Genomic DNA, 19,799 nt, shown 5'->3' on the forward strand with positions numbered 1-19,799 from the left:
TTTATTTCTCTTTTTTAAAAAAGCCAAATGTACTAATATGCATACATTAGTGTGTGGAGGAGATTTGCTATGATCTTAATGAAAATTCACTCACATTTGTGTAAAATTCATTGGGCAACTCTGGGCTAGAAAGTATTTCTGAATCCAATATGCTTATGTGAATTAAAAAGTGTCTTTTTGTAAAACAAATGATGACATGGTGTAACATTGTGTTGTTCACTTGAGGCTTATTTACTTACTTTTAAGAACTGCTAAGGATCAGATGATTTTTACTATGTCCTGATATGTAAAACCACAAAACTAAAATAGGATGTACTTTCTTTTTGACATGACTATACGCCTTCTTCAGCTTACTGGAAGAAGATAACAAAGTTATACATAAAGAAATCTGTCCTCAATACCCATTTTGCTCAATATCTTAATTTTCTTGTATAGCTCCTGCCTCACTCCAGTTGTGATTTCAAACTGGAAATGCATAGTGCATTTTTGCTGGATCATGGCTAGCTAACACTTTTATCCACATGGTATTGGTCACAAAAGTAGAGGCCACAAGTATTCAGAAATCTTTTACCAACATCTGGAGATTGAGATCCAGATGAATATAATTGTAAAGATGACAGCTTTCCCTGAGGTGAAATGGGGTGAAATGGAGCACCCCATGTCAATCAGAGCGAACCTGCATATGATGCATATTCGGGCGTATCATATATATGTAACTTTGCCCAGAATTTCCTGGCATTTATTTTCATATGATTAAACTTTGATTAATGGAAAGCAGTTAGCACGAGACCCACATGTCAGCAGGACTGGTTCAGTTTCTTCTCTCCTTTGAACAATCCTTCATCTTCTACTATATCTGCTGCTGCCTTAGATTTATCTCTAGTTCTACCCTGCTTCCCCAAAAATAAGACCTCCCCGGATAATAAGCCCAATCAGACTTTTGAGTGCATGCGCTAAAATAAGCCCTCCCTGAAAATATTGCAACACAGTAGCATCCAGGAGGTGACCACACTCGCCATCTTCTGCACCTCAAAAATAATAAGATCCCCCAAAATAATGCCAAGCACTTATTTCGGGGGTCAAAAGAAAATAAAACCCTGTCTTATTTTCAGGGAAACATGGGAGATGTCCTATTTTTTCTTCCATAGACCCATGCTTGCCAGCTCACTGTTTCCTTCAGCTGCCTTATTTCCTTCTTGCTCATAACTTTGTATACATTTTTTTTACAGCCAAAACAATATTTTTATAAAAGCTACTGTTTATTATTTCATTCTGCTGTTAATGGTTTTGCTTGTGACCATTGCCTGGTATTGTTGAGGTAAGCTAACATTAAGAGGAGGAGGAAGGGCCTGTAAACCACACCTACATATAATATTTTAGAATATTTGTGGAAGAAGAACAAATAATATTCAGACGAGATATTACTTCAGTGAAAGGCTCTCAAGTAACATGTTATCAATACAGTTTATATCCCCCTTTTTGAGTTCCCAATTTGTAGGCTTCCCCTTATTTTATTGGTATTAATACAGGAAACTTGGGTGTTCTGTTACTCAAAAATAGTGGGATGTTTGTGTGCTCTATTGAATTGTGCAAAGCAATGGGATATTACACATGCAAAAGCTTGCATTGTGAGATTCTTTGAAGAACTGGAAAATATTTGGTAACATCAAAACTCTTAACATTGAGTCCTGAGTGGTATTCCAGTTTTTCCACAACAGGCTTACCTCATGCAAATAGTGACTTGCCCAATGTAGTCACTTGAGTTTCATGATCATAAACTGAAATGTTGATCTTTTTTTCCAAGTCAAAGGACAAATCCAACTAAAATGTTTATCTGCATCTCACAAATTTTTCTTTGAAAGATTCAGTGGGATCAGTTTTGGTGGATCTGATTAAAATTTATCACAAATTATCTCAGCAACTAAGACTGAACTGGAGCTGCTGTCTTTTCCTAAATATCTTAATATTGGCATGAGATGGAGAATAATGAAAGGCAATACATCTTGGCTTCTCTTGCATTGTTATTCACATCAGCTTCCTACTTCCGTCTGGTTCTGATTTGCCTGCAGCAAATATAAAATTGTTATGGAAAGTGGAAATCAAAAGCTAGAATACTTTCTTGCAAATGGACAAACATTTCCCAATTGCAATCTGAAAATATTTTATTTGGATGTCTCTCTCCCAGTTTTCTTACTGCTGAATTCCTCTTGCTTTGACAACTCAGGAAATATTGGTCAAAGATCCAATGCAGAGATAAAATTCTTGCCAGCTTTCTACAAAGCAATTATTTGGCGACAAAGAAGTAAACATTGTCAGGCTGTGTCACATCAGTATTTAAAATGTTTTCATTTTTCTCTGCAGTCTCTAGAGAACATCAGGGCAAAATGTTGTTTATTTAATGAAAGAACAGACCCTGATTGCAAATTTACAATTTTAAAAAAAGGAAAATGTTGAGGAAAGTGAAAAAAAGCAGGGCAGGCATCCATTACGCAAAATAATATTGTAATACTGAAATCATATGGTTTAGGGAAGAGACTGAAAGCTGATACCCCCTCCATTTATGCCTTTGTCGCTTGAGAAAGGAGTCCAGTGGAGCTGGTTTCTAAGAGATATGTTCCAAGAGCCATGCTTCTGTTTTTAAATTCTTGCTGGACCACAGTTCTACCTGGAAACAATCCTTGTACTCTATTGGAAGACTTATGCCTGATAGGTAAAAGCTCCCTCAATTATGTACCAGTAGCAAATAAATTACACTTTTTGTAAGCCGCCCGGAGTCCTTCGGGATTGGGTGGCATATAAATTTTAACAATAAATAAATAAATAATTTCATGGGTATTTAGTTCTATTCCAAACACACCAAATTAAGTTATGGGGGAGCATGTCTGGATAAAAATTCCATACAGGCCTAGGGCTCATCATTCTAAGCCACACTTTTATAATTACAGTTTACAGAACATATCACTATTGGTTGGGTTGAGCAATACCGTGGCACGACATAACCGCGAACGTCAAAAGCGTGCCAACAACACCGCGGCGCTAAAACCGCGATGTCAAAAGCGCGCCGACAACAGCGCGCCGACAGAAGCGCGATTTAACTTAAGGTAAGATTTAGGGTTAGGTTTAGGGTTAGGTTTAGTTAGGTTTAGGGTTAGGTTTAGGGTTATTTTTAGGGTTATGTTACAGCGCGCTGTTGTCGGCGTGCTGTTGTTGCGTGGTTTTGACGGCACAGTTTTGTCACCGCGCTTTAGTCACACACGCTTTAGTCGACCGTGGTTTTGTGGTGGAACCGAGCAATACAGAGGCAAAATGTGATCTAATCACAATGTGGTATAAGCATAGTCATTATTAATTTCAAAGTAGCCTTTGTTGATAAAACATTTACCGTTCATTTATATGACTTTCACCACCCTCTTTGTTGCAGCAAATGCGTCTACTTAACAAGAGTGACATGTCAACTTGACTCTCACTGACTGTTCCATCATCAGTCAAGGATTAAAGAATGTGATCAGGAGCACCATGGAGGTGAGTGGCTTGAGTCATAAAACCAGAGGGGGGGGGGGAGAATATAACAGGATGGGGAGCTCCTGAAATGATTTTTTTTCTCCTCCCTACAGTATTATCAAAGTAAGTTACTCTAAGACCACTTTAAATTTTCTGAAAACATGCCGAAAAAACAATTGATACCAATCTGCCTTCCATTGAAGACCTGTATACTGCATGAGCCAAAAAAAGGGCTGTGGAAGTATCTACAGACCCCTCACTTCCTGGACATAAATTGCTTCAACTTATATCCTCAAAACAAAGTTTTAGGGCACTGTACACCAGAACAACTAGACACAAAGATAGTTTTCCTCCGAATGCCATCACTCTGCTTAACAAGTAATTCCCACAACATTGTCAATAATTTACTAAGAATGTATTACTATTATTCTTCTCTTCCTTCCTAGTATCTGTCTCTCCCCACTTATGACTATAACCATGTGGCTTGTATCTTTCAATTTATATTGTTTTTATTTGTTTCCTAGTACAATTTGATAGCTTATTAGTAACCTTGACTGTCAGTAAGTGTTGTATCCTTTTATTCTTGATGAATATATTTTATTCTCCTTATGTATACTGAGTGCACATGCACCAAAGGCTAATTCCTTGTGTGTCCAATCACACTTGGCCAATAAAGAATTCTATTCTATTCTATTCTATTCCAGTTTAGTCTATTCAACTTGGCAATCGTCCAAGTTCTCTTAACTGAATTTTAAAATCCATTGAAACTGGAAAAAGAAACACTTTTAATAAGGACAAGATGAAGAAGTATTTATATATTACTCATTTTAATTATTATAACTTACTTTATGGATACTCTCCTTTTCAGAGTGATTAACAATTAGATTGCCATTAAATATTCAAAGAAAAATCAGACAACGTAACAGAATACTGCCATTGCAATTCATAGCCAGCAAGTACAGAAGCTTTTTTCAGCTAGCCTGCCACAAGCTTCTTATGTCAGAGAGAGACTGGCAAGGAATTTTTTTTTTTCATTTTATTGAGATTTATAGGCCGCCCTTCTCCCTGAGGGGACTCAGGGCGGCTTACAATCACAAGGGGAGGGGGTGCAGTACCATGAGACAAACAATAGTGAACAAAATAAAATGGTAAACCACAACATGCATTCAACAGTCAACACTCGGGCGGGTAAATTGGAAACCTATCCCCAGGCCTGCTGGGAGAGCCAGGTCTTGAGGGCTGTGCGGAAGGTCTGGATGGTGATGAGGGTACGAATCTCAACGGGGAGCTCGTTCCACAGGGTCGGAGCTGCAACAGAAAAGGCTCTCCTCCGTGTAGTCGCCAGTCGACATTGACTGGCGGATGGAATTCGGAGGAGGCCCAGTCTGTGCGATCTAATCGGTCGGAGGGAGGTGATCGGCAGAAGGCGGTCTCTCAAATATCCAGATCCACTACCGTGGAGTGCTTTAAAGGTGGTCATCAATACCCTGAAGCGCACCCGGAGGCCGACAGGTAGCCAGTGCAGCTCGCGGAGGATGGGTGTAATGTGGGCGAACCGCGGTGCGCCCACTATCACTCGCGCGGCTGCATTCTGGACTAACTGCAGTCGCCGGATGCTCTTCAAGGGCAACCCCATGTAGAGCCCATTCTAGAATTAGTCTAGAATCCCTATATAGGCAGAAGAAGGCAAGGTCTGACTCTTGAATGCCATTGAAACTTATGTAGCTTGGCTTAAATGCAAACCACCAGTTTGAGAAGATTCCTGTGTTATAGGCATGAGCAATAAAATAGCTAATTGAGCTCCATGTGTAGATTTGTTCGTTCGTGCCTGACACATAGGCCTCTTAGCATTAGTTGGGGTCAGAATGGGATATAGTATGGTAGAAATAGTAGTTTTCATAGGTAATAAGCAAGATAACAGAAGTCCCATCTCAGTAGTGGATTTCAAATTTTTTTAGAAAAAAATTCTGTAGGTGTGGCCTGTTTGGTGGGAGTGGCTTGGTGGTAATGTGACCGGATGAGAGTGGCTTCGTGATCATGTGAAAGGGTGGGAGTAGCTTGGCAATCATGTGACTGAGTGGAAGTGGCTTGGCAGTTAGGTAACCGGGTGGGAGTAGCTTAGCAGTTATGTGACTGGGAGGGAGTGGCCAAGTCGATGTCACTGAATTCTTTGCCCCAAAGAATGACCTACAAAAATAAGATATAAAAAAAGGAAATTTATTATTTTCTGCACTTACTACTTAAATAAGAATAAAATAAGTACACAAAACAATAAAACAGCTACTTACAGAGGAAATATGGCTGTCCTTGCTGGACTTCAACATTACTGACCACCTCACACACACACACTTCCAGCCCCTCTGTCGCTTCCATCTTCCTGGATTTACTCAGGCATTTTTAAAACTTACAGCCTGTGCACACACAAGATGTTTTTAAAACCCACAGCACAGCCTGTGCACAGCACACACTCTTCTAGCCCCTCTGCCTCATCCCTCTTCCTGGATTCACTCAGACATTTTTAACTCACGGTCTGTGCACAGCACACACACTTCTAGCCCCTCTGCCTCGTCCCTCTTCCTTGATTCACTCAGACGTTTTTAAAACTCACAGCCTGTGCACACGCACACACTTCCAGCCCCTCTGCCTCTTCCCTCTTCCTGGATTTACTTAGACGTTTTTCAAAGAGTGGAAGAGTGTATGCATGTGCACCGGTTGTGAGTTTTAAAAATGTCTTGTGTTTGCACAGGCTGTGGGTTTTAAAAACGTCTGAGTGAATCCAGGAAGAAGGAAGAGGCAAAGGGGCGGGAAGTGTGTATCTTCCAGCCCCTCTGCCTTTTCCCTCTTCCTGGATTCACTCAGACATTTTTAAAACCCACAGCCCATGCACACCCACACATGCTTCCAGCAGCCCCTCTGCCTCTTTCCTAACATCTTCTCTCCCCCCCCCCCCCCTCCACCCCAGCCACACAGTTCTTTCTTCTTCTGGTTCTTCTTCTGAGAACTTTTCGGCAGCATGGTGCGGATGGGCAGGGTGAGTAAAAGAGTGAATGAAGGGAGGGAACATTCCGGTACGGGGCTTCCTGACCAACGGGTACGGGAAGGCACACTAAATTTCACCATCTGGTACGGCCGTATCAGTCCATATCAGTTGATACCCACCCTTGTCCCATCGCCACTAGAGAACCCTTGAACATAATGGGACAATTCCAATCTATTATTTCAGTAAAATTAAAAGGGAGGGGCAAAAAATCCTAACAATATTTCTCTTAATTAATTTTACTATAAACCTAAAATGATTACCAAGATTTGCCTTTGAGGCAGATTTTACAATCCCATTAAATTTGTTTTGCACTTCAGTTTTGTTTCTCTCTCTCCCTCCCTCCCTCCCTCCCTCTCTTTCTCCTACTTACTGGTCTGAAGTTCTTACCTATTCTTTGGTTCACAACCATGTTTTACTGTTTTATCACAGGATATAATTCCCCAAATTCAATCATGTTTTTGTGGACACACAGATGTATTTGTAAGTGCTGATTGATTTTCCAAAATGCTGTTAGTGAAGGAAATTGGGACACCTGCTCTTGGGAGTCTCCATTTTCCTATTTCCTCTAATAATAAAGCAAAGCTTCTGCTTTCCAGTCATAGGAAAGAAAGTAATTTGGCTGCTTTTATCTCAGCCTCTGCTTTGCAAAATGCTGAGTGGAAAGGTTGCTGGCTGAGGACAGAAGGGTTTCTGTATGTTTTGTACAAAGACAACATGCCAGCCACCAGTTTGCAAACTGCACTGAAGGAAATCCAGAGCCCTGTCTCATTCTGCAAGGATGTTAAAGTTATTCTTCTTTTCCTGTACCATCAAGCTGTTAGGCAACATTATTGATTGAAAAAACTTAGGAAAGGAAAGGATTCAGTATAAAGGCTTTAACTTTCTTCTTTTCCTCTTCCTTCCTACAGGGTGCAGATTACCAATTGCCTTCTGCCAACTCAGCCAGTGTTGCCCTTCCTTCTCCTTCCTCGTCTTCCAGTGATGAAGCTGACATTATGGCTTTCAATGGGGAGCTGGACTTACAACATTACTCTAATGGGCCAGGGGGGGCAGGAGGGGAGGATCGCCCTTATCCATGTCCTATCTGTGGCAAGCGTTTCCGCTTCAACAGCATTCTGGCATTGCACACCCGTATCCACACCAGCTCCTATCCACTCACTTGTCCCTACTGTGGCCACCAGGCAGGGCAGCGTGCCAGTTTACGTCTCCATTTGCGCTCCCATTGTCCTGAGGCCCAAACCCGGCTCAGTCACCAGAGCCGCCTACTGCTTGAATTGGAAGAGCGGGCACTTCTGCGGGGTCAAGAAGAGGAAAAGGAAGAGGAGGAGGAGGAGGAAGAAGAAATGGCTGCTCCTATTCTTCCCCAACCTCTACCCACATTCCGCTGCTCTTTCTGCAAGGGCAAGTTTCGCACTGCAGGGGAACGCGAGCGCCACCTTCGCATCCTCCATCAGCCGTACAAGTGTGGGCAATGTTCTTTTGCTGCCACACAGGAGTCAGAACTTCAGTGGCACAACCAACAGGCTCATAACACACCAGCAGCTTGGACACCCACCCCTCCTGCCCCTGTGCCCACCACTACAGCTCCACCCACCCCTCCTGCTTCCACACCCACCCCTTCTTCCTCTGCCTCCACCCCTACGGAGTTCCGCTGCCAGGTCTGTGGTCAAGCCTTCACCCAGTCCTGGTTCCTTAAGGGTCACATGCGGAAGCACAAAGACTCCTTTGACCATAAGTGCCAGGTGTGTGGGCGTGGCTTCAAGGAACCATGGTTCCTGAAAAACCACATGAAGGTTCATCTCAGTAAGCTGGGCCTCCAGAGTGAACAAAGAGGACCAGGACCGGGACGGTCAGCACAGAGTTTACTCGTGGGTTGTGAGGCCCTGTATCCATCTCTCCTCTCTCCTCGGCCAACAGATAAAGCCAGTACAGGCACTTTCCTGGGTTATAGTGATGCAAGCTGTGCTGAACGACTGCAGGCCACAGCTCGCGCCGTGGAGAGTAGTCAGCAGTGGCGGGAACGTTCTTATGTAGTAGGGTCCAAGCTTGTGAGAGAAGATTCGGGAGGGAACCATCGCTGCCCAGACTGTAACCGGACATTTGGTACATTCCAGCAGATGGCCTTGCACCGGCAAAGCCACCTCTCCCGTGAGAGAGAATGGAACAAGGGACAATCACTGGGTTCTCACCTTCTCAGTGGACACTGGCTTCCAACAAATGTGAGAGCTTCTACTGCAGCCAACATCAGCTCAGCTCTGCTGACCCAGAAGGAAAAAGGCAAGTACAGACAGAGTCCATATCCTACTTAGCAGTTTTATGGGAACGATTGAGCTGGGTGGAGGTGACTGACTCTGGTCACGGAGAATAAGAAGCAAGACTTTCATTTAGTTTGAGGCAATGGCCCTGGGCTTCATGGCCAGAATTGAAGATTCAATTAATAGAATTAAGTCTGCTTTGAATTTTGGAAGACAATTTGTGGTGTTTTTTCTTCAAAAAAACCCACAGCTCTATAGTTGCATGCATGAATGTAGGCATCTCTAGTGAAATTATATGCTTTAGTGAATCCCCAAGCAAACAGAAGCTGACACAAGCTCTACACGGTATAAACCAAAACAGGCCATCTTGCTGCAAATTTGAATGCATAATTACTGTTTACATGCAGCTGTTTACAGATTCAGAATAAGAAAACTAATACAAAAGTCTGGATACCCTTCAGCCTGTTCTTTGTAATTCTTTGACAAAAATAACAAATCTTTTGTGAAGCCAGGGAAGGTTCATTGTCTCCTCCTTTTCTCCTTCTCCCCTCTACCATCACCTCCTCCTATTCCTGGAACTGTTTAACCTCCTTTGTAGGGGCTGATTAGAGTGTGATATGTTTGGGATCTTTTCCCTCAGATTTTCAAAAATATTCTTCTTTGGGAACTGTGACATCCACCCCAAACCTTTTATCTTTATTGCCTGTAAATATTTTATAGATGATATAGAAGTTTCTTTCACATCATAATTATTGTGAAATATATGAACATTTTTCAACTTCAGTTTTCTCAGTTTTGGAACATGAGGTTGGACAACAAGTGGATATTTAGTTATTTCCACCCATAAGCTGCTGTCATACAACCCCAAATATAATAGAGCCAGATCCATTCTTACTGGATTGTTTTTCTTCAAAAATGATTCACCTTCTTACTTCCAAATGTATCTTGTGAATATGGTCATTATTCCAAAGCACTTTCTATCAAAATATTTCAATGTTTTCTCCTTCTGATAATATTCACATGCACATAATTATTGCATAAGCAACACTATGATGTGGATAACTAATCCAGTGTCAACTAAACTTTTCAGCAGGCTCTTTTGAAGATCTAACCAGCTTTCATGCAACTGTAACAGATTTTTTGGGGGTCTTCCAGATCTTGTTGACTTTAGTAATCCATGCAACTTTCACTACTTAATAGTGTTTCTCAAAATTAAAGTTGTTAGCTGAAAATGTTCACAAATATTATTTATAACTTTCTCTGCTTTAAAAATAAATAATGTTCATTTTCAAATATTCCAAGCCTGCAGCTGCTTAGAAGAACTGTTGGTTGTTGAAAATAAACAGAACAATCACAATTTGAGAAGTTAGAAGGTTTAGAATATTTGCTTACCTGTGGAGTTGTCTTCACTTGAGTAACTGTAAGCCTAACAAATAAATCTCCTTTTGGAACTTTAACAATTTGATGATAATAACAATGAATTTCGTTTGAAATTAAAATGTTGCTGGTTATTCTTAAACAACTGCTCATAACTAATAAGCATCAGTTCAAATTTGCAGAACCCTTGTTCCTTGTAGAAGTTGTATCATCTTCTTTCTGTTCACTAAAGAAATTATTGAAATAAGCAGTTTGACCAGGCATGCATAAACTTTCGCATGCAACTTATATTACTAAAAGCTGAATGAACATTATTTGTGTGTTTCCAGTCTCAAAGTGACAGAAAATCACATTGGAAATGTTTATCAAAAATGATCACAATGGCAAAACCCCCTGCTTTGTAAGGCACATGTGCTCATAGATCTAAACTGATTTGTGTTTTACATGCTAAAAAGTCTTTGTCCCAGAACACTTCCTTCCCAAACAATACAGCAAGAAATAAAGATATTAGACATGTTTGCATAATGTGGCTGACCCAGCCAGCTGCTCTCCTGATTACTCATCCCATATACTGCATGATTAAGAGTCAGCTGGGAAGCAGCCATTTTCTATGCCTCCCAAATTACTCCAAAGGAAAATAGAACGTGTGTTTTGACATAGGATATTTTTGGGGGGAGCAAAATCTCCCACCCCTAGTTTAAAAATCCTCGGTGTTTCAGTTGAGAGCAACACTGAGCAGAATCTTTACTCCTTTGAAGTCTGAATAAGATGATGTCATTTGTTCCTGACAATACCAACTTGTAAACATCTCTGGGCAAGCAAAATTTGGATTCCCAAGCTCCATGATTGCCAAACTGGTTTGATGGGATGTACCAGATAATACATGTGCCATATAAATAAAATATCCCTCTTCCACACAGGTAGAAGATATATTTCAGTTGCCCTGATACACTTCCCAAATTGCCTCTTCCAATGCTTTTCCCTGCCCTTCAACACACTACTGCTTTGACATTATTACCTTTGCTTCCTAGTTATAAGAAGTTTGATTAAACAGTTCTGAGCCTCCTTGGTGAGAAATAATTTGTTATTAAATGAGATTAAATCTGTGATGTGAAAATGGACTACTTTTCATACTATTTGCCTCTTTGAAAAAAAAAACCTATGAGGTTGGAATCACATCAGGTTACACAAGAGAATTTGGCCATGTCATTTTGTATGGTGGATATGTTATGCCCTCAGGTGGCAAGAGCTGGAATTTATCACACTAGACATAATAATTAGGAATTAGGCTTTGAGATGATATAGTTGGGTAAACTGTATTCTTTCCACTAGGGGCTGTCTTTAACAAAACATTAATGCAATAATGGAGGGCAATACCTTCCCCCTCATCTGTCTCTATTATATGTGCATTTCAACTTTAATTCAAGACCAGAATAAAGCACATTAAAAACATTTTGCCAGATTTTTTTGAATTTTTAAAATTTTGCTGCTGGATGAAGCTGCTGAAGGAGATTTGCTCATTCACAAGCTGGTTGTCATGGGTGAAAATGTAATTGCTCTGTTTGGCTTTTCTGAATATTTGCATATCTTTACTGCAGAACTTTAAACAGAACTCCTATAGTAAAACATAAAGGAACTTAGAGAAAATGGATAAACACTGAAATTTGGTGTTGTTTCATTTACTCTATAAATAAAAACATCTAAGGTGGGGTCTGCCAGTATGGAAAATAATGTCCATTTCCATGTTTTATGAACTATGATATGTACGGCCAGCACTTCTTTGAACATTTGGAGCTGTCAGCCTCGTCCCATAACAATTGCACAAACTTTGGCTCCCCTCATTATATTGAAGTTGCCACTACACAGATTTAGAGTCATGTTAGGTTCCTTCAAAATAAATAAATGAATTATTAATATTCCTTATTCTGGAAAAGTTGTAGACCCATTTCAAAAAGCTCTACAATCCTCAAAATGTCTTGAAAGGGAAAAAGTAGTGAATAGTGAGGTTTTCTTAGAATTACCGTCCTGTCAAATCACTCCCAAATTCAACATAACATTGTCAATGAAGTTACATACAACCCCAGGGCAATATCTAAGTATCTACTGGCCTAACTTACATTGGTTAAATAAATAAATAATTCATGACTCCATGATCAGAAAAGCACTGAGTAAAAACAGGATTCCTATGTTCGCCCCTAAATTGCATAGAAATGTTCTGGCAGGATCAGAAATGAGCATTTGTTGCTAGAAAACCACAAAATATTACTGAGTTGAAGCAGTTTGCTATTTTTGGAATGGCCAGAAATCCTACATAACTATATGATTACATTAAATTAAATTAAGTCAGGTAGTGGAGCTGCAACTAGTTACTGAATCTGAGGGAGTGATTACACTTTCAATATTCTTTCAACAAGAATTAGGCCCAGTGCATTTTGTGAAATTGCTTAGCAATGTTTTCAATTTTTGTGGGGTTTTTGTGTGTGTGTTTTAAAGTTTACAACGCAAGTGTTTATTTGATTGCTTCTCTTGTAGAGGCTTTTTTGACAGCATATTTTATAATGCATTTCATTTTTATATGTCATTTTTTGCCCTCCAATATGGTAGCTAAATAAAATAAAATAAAAAGATGTCTATCTTAGTTTGGAAACTAAAAGGAAGGGAAACTCAGCATTTTGTTAAATTAGATTTCCTTTCTACATCTGTCTGACCCATATGAAACTCCTATAATATTCACAAGATATATAAAGATTCAGAAAGCCCCAATGAGATCAATTACTTTTGCAAAACTCTGGAATGACTTGGGACATTATGATCTCTACGTTCACAAACTCCTTTAGGATTATTTCCTCTATCTATCTTTCATTCTATAGAGAAGAGAGAAGGAAACATCTTTACAATACTTAAGAATAGTGATTGGAATGACTAGGAAGGACCACTTCATCCTCCCTTCCAACTTTGTGAGGAAGGAAAACAACAAAAAGAGCTTTAAGATAGTCAAATGATTCCATCTTGCAACAAGAATTTACTTTCTCTGCTCTCACCATTCCTTTTTCTTGCTCTGATTTATACAGAGATGAACACCTCCACCCCAAATCTTTTAAAAAAATTGTTGCCTCTGAAATAAGTACTACCCAGAAAGTTGTATGGGAATATAAATTCCTACAGTTAGGGTTAGGGTTAGACATTTTTTTTTTATTTTAATGTTTGTTCATATAACAATAAAAAAAATAGAGAAAAATACTTAAAATACAATAAAATGTGACTTTGACAAATTCAAGCAACCTCAGATGTCCTCAACATTGCCAACATCTCTCATTTGTACATTTTTCCTTCCTGCATTTCTTCTTCTAGAAAGTGTTCCCATTTTATTGCATCCTGTTTTCTTTTCCTAAATAACAGTCATCTTGCTGAAGGCAGATCCTTGCTAATAGTGCATTTTATTTCAGTTTCAATTTTATTTCAATTGTTTCTTTATTGGAAACTTAGAACAACATAAGTTGTTATTAAATACACTCAGTATAATTCTTTATACAAATTATAGTTCAATCATCTTAGATAAATCTAATAAATCTATAAATCTAAATCTATAGTGATCTAAAATAGAGATCCCCAATCCCTGGGCCACAGCCCACTATTGGACCATAAGCTGTTTGTAACCAGGCCGCAGAAGTGGCAGGTAAGTGCCCGCATCTCCCACTTGTGCGAACAGCGGGAACTTGCCTACCAGTCTCATGGAACCATTCCCCCCCTGGCTTTGCTAGAGAAGTAAAATGAGACATTGGTAGCATTTGTGCTTCTAAGCCTTTTTGAAAAAGAAACTGGTTCTAGCAAGCAAATAATATAAAACAATATTAAAAATATGAAAATATTGAAAAGAAATAAGAACCACCAACCAATCTTCAGCTCATATTAAAAAAAATCTTTTTGTCTTCACTTTGCCTTTTGCAGAAATACAGAGTCAGTCACGCTTGGATGGATCCCGACGAGGCACCGGGAAAGATTGTCCATTCTGTGGAAAGTCCTTCAGATCTTCCCACCATCTCAAAGTTCACCTCCGTGTCCACACAGGTAAGAGTCAGGAGCGGAAACATGGGGTAAGTAAAATACGGAAATAGGTGATAAGATTCATTTGTCTATAACTTAACCTTTCACATTAAACCATTTCTTGCAATCTAAATGATGCTGTATTGGAACTGATCCTCTTGAAGGTATATTACAGGAAGACCATTTGGTTTAGACAACAAATTTCAGTGTCCAAGTTGGGTTAACAACACTCTTCCTTCCATTAGCATGGTACATAACCAGAAGTGTTTTCAAGAACTGGAATTGCTGAGTTCCTGCTCTGAGATTCTTCACAGTTGTTGCAAGTTTATTTGCATTCTCTTGCAGTGTTTTTTTAAGTACTTTCCTTCTCAATTTGTATTTGCAGGGCCCAGAGGCAGTGGCAAGTGAATGAAAAATGCTGACAGCAAGTTAACCTGCCTTGTTCATGGGCCTCTTCACACTGAGCATCACCCAAATCAAGTCAATATGGATTAGCCAACTGAAATATTGGCTAATTAAAATATTCTATACTATTAAAATATTCTTGTTCATTCTAGTAAAGGTTTTGCAAGAGAACTTCTGTAAAGATGTTTAGGTCTTTCTGCAGTCCTCACTTGTGTTATGTCGGGGTCTCTCTTAATCTCTTTAGATACTTTTAAGGCAGTATTTCATGCTCCCCCTTTCCTACCTCACAGACTTTATAAAGAGAAAAGACAATTCCCAAGTACGATGCTCTACTTTGAATAACAGACACACACACAACATCATATGAGAGCATATGCACCAAAACAAATTCCTTGTGTGTCCAATCACACTTGGCCAATAAAGAATTATATTCTATTCTATTAACACCAATACATATATACAAACATACATATACACACATCATATTATGGATTGTTTTTCTTTCCTTTGCTCATTAATTGCACAGAGCGGGTTTATGGCAAGACCTCTTCCTAAAATATTACAGAGAAGATATTCCCTCTCTGAAAGCTGTAATACAGAAAGCTGATTTTGTTCATGGTCAAAAATGTGATATTTTTATTCTGTTTCATGGATTGGGAAAACTGAATCAGTCAGACACCTAAATGGAGTCTCTTGTCATATGTTGCAACCAACCAGGGAAAATCACACCAAAGAAAAATAATCATTGCTGCGCCAATTAATTTCTCCCCTTTTTTTCCCTATAGGTGAGCGCCCATACAAGTGCCCTCACTGTGACTATGCTGGCACTCAGTCTGGCTCGCTCAAATATCACCTGCAGCGCCACCACCGGGAGCAAAAGAATGCTGCTGCAGCTGCTGCAGCAGCTGTAGCAACAATGGAGCAGTGCCACATGCCCCTGGCCCCTACTGCAGTCCCTGCCTTTCCCCCTACGCCACTCACCAAGAGTCATGGGTCCTTCCTTCCTCTAGGTGGCATGGGGGCAGCTCGGTCCCGCCAATCCCGTCGCAAGTCACTGCTAAACGGGAAGGCTGATTTCCAGCCATTGGATCTTTCTCTACGTCCAGCCCTGGCAGGAGGAGCCCTCCACCGTTGCCAGTTTTGCCCCTTTGCCACCTCAGCTCCTGAGCTTATGGAGTTACACCTTCAAGTCCATCACAGCAGGAAAGCTCGTACCCGCCGCTGCTCTCACACAGCTCCTAAAGCCCAGGTGATGTTGGAGGAAGAAATGGTTGAGCTGAAAGAACCAGAATCCCCAAGCCCAAAGGGGGAGATTTCCAAGACCCAGAGTTTCTGGTCCTCTGAAGATCAGGAAGACTCTCGCCGTCTCAAGGTGCCTCAGGGGAAACCGAGTTCTGAGGGAGCAATAATTGGCAGCCTTTCTTCTGAAGCTGCACTGAATCAGCAAGAATGGGAGAAACTATCACAAGACTCCGAGGAGCCAAAGCCAGAGAAGGAATTGTCTGGTGCACTGTCCCCAAAAGCACCACGTCAGGAGGCTTCAGAGACAGGCCAAGATCTCATGGAATTACAGTTGGAGCCGGTACAGGCCTGAGTCTACTCTGCATATATAAACCAGTCCCGAATCTGTTTAGCTATCATGATTACTCTCGACCAAGGGACCTGGGAATTGTGGCTCTGTTCTATCTATTGGATAATAATAATTCCAGGTCTTTGAGAAATGCAGATAAAAATGCCAAATCCAGTCTAAATAGCTGGCTGACTGTGTGACAAAACTAATAATAATAATAATAATAATAATAATAATAATAATAATAATAATAATAATAATAATAATGCATATAGAGCTACATTTCCCAAAGTTCATAGGCAGGTGCTTTGCAGAGCTCATAGCATAGTGGCAGAACACATGCTTTGCATGCAATCGAGCTCCTTATTCCTTTCTATCTTCAGAATAAAAAAGTATCAGGGCCGAGAAAAGTCCCTGCCTGTGATCTTGACTGGAGGCTGCCTCCGAGAATAGGCAGTAAGAGGCTAGATGGACCAATGTCTGCCTCAAGAAAAAGCTCTTTAAGGCAGTGAAAGCAGTTTCAGACCTGTTTTCATATGTAGTGTAGATTTGCAGAGACAGCTTGTGAGTGGTCACCTCACATACAACAGGGTCATGCAGCCATCTGCAAGAGGTTTTGGAGTAAGACGTAGTAAGAGTTACCGACTATTTTTTGAAATAATTCTTTCTATTTTTAACAGCAGCAAGACAAACATAGCAAGATACAGGGATTACCTGCCAAGCAGCTAAATAACAGCACAAGAGCTCCAGGAGGGAAAAAAAAGACAAAACTACAACATAACCAAGTACTGACCCTGGAAGGCAAAAGCTGTAGCTGCAGTGGAGCACTGGTTAAAGGCCAGAGAAAACATGGCAAGGAGATTCAATTCATGCCTTGAGTTGATGGGGGAAATTGCAGTTCATCTGAATGGGATTATAATCCTCTGCTTGATCAAGAAAGCTGTTTGCTGGGGGCTCCCAGTTGCAAAAACAAAATATCCCAATGGACACCCTGCAGAAACTCCCCGTCAACATGAAGAAGACGTGTTTAAAGGATATGCTGCTGGTACTGGTTTCCCTGTCTCCTCTCCATGCACTGGATATTTGAAAGGGCTGCTGTAGCAGTTCTATTTAGTCAAACAGGGTTTGGAGGTGATTATCATTGGGGTGTATTAGAGTTCAACCCCTTGTTTTCTCCTCAGTTCTGAGCTTGATGCTGCTTCTTTTAGGTTCCACTATCTGAGGACCTGTCCCCTTGGGGATCCTACTGTTAGGACGTGGAGGGTTGCTGGGCTTCATGGGGACAAGACTCCTGTAGTAGTTCTTGGAAGTTTTCTTTCTTTCTTTTTAAGGGGAGCATTTCTGCACTTGTAGCTTTTCTCACCATAGTGTTCATGTGGTGGGAGAAGCAGAGCTTGTCCAAATTATCTATCCTCCAATTATTCATAACCCAGGAGCCCTGTCCCCATTACCCTGCCATATCTCCTAGAGCCAGGGCAGTCTTCACCGACCATTCTTGGCCCAAGGGGATTTCAAGCACCTGGGATGTGGCTGTCTCATCAGATCCAGGAGCTTAAGCCTCTCATGTTCCCGTAGCAAGCTACCTGATGCCAGTATCTTTATCTCCGTAGCTACCCAGCAACAGAGCTGTGTTTCTGTAGTGACCTGGCACATCAGGGTGCTTGACAACTTCTAGAGTTTTCTATTTTTTTATTGTTTTCTTGTAGAAAATTTGAAACTGGAAATAAAAATTACATTGAAAAATTATATATAGCTTGTACGAGTCTGCATTTTAAAACAATGTCAGGCAGCCATAGCTTGTGTTATGAGAGTCTAATTGCAATTTTGTCAAATCTTCATTTCTTAAAAAAGCCTTTCCCTTCCCTTGAAGGATTAAATCGAATTTCCTGAGAACCATAAACATAAGAAGCTAGCACAACTGAGTTTCCACTTCCACTTATTTTAGCTGCCTCTTCTTTCTATTTGAGTTGCTGATCCTTTCTTTTTCCATTTTTTTAATCCTCCCTCTTTTAAACCCTTTTCTTGTAAATCACACAAACAAGCACAAAATTTGCAAAGGCATTCATGATGGAGGTGAGTGGCTGGGACAAATGAGGAAACAAGCATTTAGTATTGGAAAAGCAATGATAGGGAATGATATATTGCTTGCTTCTATTGCCCAAAAAAGCTGCATGAGGCCAGCTGAAGCTTGACTCAAAGGGAATATTATTTTCTAATGCTGAATTACTAAATTCTAATAATCTTTATGATAAACTTGATAAAAAGTAGATGGGCATTAATGTCCACATTTAAAAAAAAATATCTGAAACAGCAAAAATCATTTTCCAATTCTGGTTCTTTAAGCACAGAATGCATTTCTTTAAATAGCAAATGCTGCTCTTTGTGTGGGCTTATAGGCAATGTTTTCAATTATATTCTTAAAATCTGATTAAAAACAGATGGAAAATCTGGCCATAGAAACTCACTTAATACATTAAATCATATTTTACTGAGAAAATCACAGTTATTTCAATGATCTCATTGAGCTCAGTCATAAACAGGGTTGCCACATGTGGCCAGCAAAAATCCAGGCAACAACTAGATGGAGCAAAGGGATATACAGCAATACCTCGATGATTGTTGTTAATTGGTTCTGGAAAGTGCGATGAGTATCAAAAATGACGAGTACCAAACAGTTTTAAAGAATGGGAATAAATGTAACACATTCCCAAACCAAAGACAATGCACATTTTTAAGGCAATATGTAAATAGATAGGGTTGTTTATTATTACTTTGCATGAGAAATAAACCTAAAAATAAATAGATGCTTAGATTAAATTAAATAAAAACTTTATTTTACCTGTACTGATGAAGGATAAAAACACAAAAATACCCAAAATGACCACACAAGACTGCAAGGTGATCTACACAGGGCAAGACCTACCAGGTGATTAATGTGTAACTTCATTTTGGCTGGAAAGGATAGCGTTGAGTACCAAACAAACAAGTATTGGGACAAAATATTCTTGTGAAAATGTGCTGAGTACCAAATTTGATGAGTTTCAAAGCAGTTGAGTACTAAGACTAGAACTAGCCGAAAAGCTCAAAGCAGTTGAGTACTAAGACTAGAACTAGCCACAAAGCACATTTTCTAAGCCACAAAGATTATATACAAATGTCATTCATGTCTCAAGCTACCCCAACTATATGAAATCGTAGCATAATAGATCTGCAAACCTTTATTTGGAGTGAAACTTAATGGGATTTACATTGGAGCCAACATCTCTAGAAAAGCTATGCTCAAACTGCAATTAAGCTGTATCTTAAAACGGTGGTAGCACTGTAATTCCCTTTCTGGGTGCCAAATGTGAAGCTATAAATGTTAGGGTTCCACCCTTATAACAATTATGAACCAGTTGCCAAGGATGTGAATTTTGATTACATGACCATGGAAATCAGTGGTGTGATTCAAAAATTTTTACTACCGGTTTTGTGGGCATGGCTTGATGGGTGTGGCATGGCTTGGCGGGCGTGGCAGGGGATACTGTAAAATCTCCAATACCACCTCTGTTGGAGATGATGCTAAGATTGTATGTGTGAAAAACAGTCATTTCAGTGTTGTTGTAAA

The 19,799-nt window shown here is 40.0% G+C and overlaps 1 protein-coding gene across 3 annotated transcripts in view; it reads left to right on the forward strand.

Moving 5' to 3' along the window:
• ZNF219 (zinc finger protein 219) overlaps positions 1 to 19,799 on the forward strand; it is a 29,487-nt gene that overhangs the window by 6,454 nt on the left and 3,234 nt on the right. For 2 of the 3 annotated variants that reach the window (XM_032235275.1, XM_032235274.1), the window contains exons 2-6: positions 3,422 to 3,522; positions 7,450 to 8,818; positions 14,122 to 14,241; positions 15,408 to 16,204; positions 16,873 to 17,938. In XM_032235275.1, coding sequence (XP_032091166.1) covers positions 3,517 to 3,522; positions 7,450 to 8,818; positions 14,122 to 14,241; positions 15,408 to 16,204; positions 16,873 to 17,070 — 2,490 coding nt within the window. In that variant the 5' untranslated portion in view covers positions 3,422 to 3,516 and the 3' untranslated portion in view covers positions 17,071 to 17,938. Of the gene's footprint in view, positions 1 to 3,421; positions 3,523 to 7,449; positions 8,819 to 14,121; positions 14,242 to 15,407; positions 16,205 to 16,872; positions 17,939 to 19,799 lie in introns of those variants that run through there. The other variant, XR_004256851.1, reaches the window with a different exon arrangement.

The sequence above is a fragment of the Thamnophis elegans genome, chromosome Z (genome assembly GCF_009769535.1).
Source record: "Thamnophis elegans isolate rThaEle1 chromosome Z, rThaEle1.pri, whole genome shotgun sequence".
Classification (NCBI taxonomy): domain Eukaryota; kingdom Metazoa; phylum Chordata; class Lepidosauria; order Squamata; family Colubridae; genus Thamnophis; species Thamnophis elegans.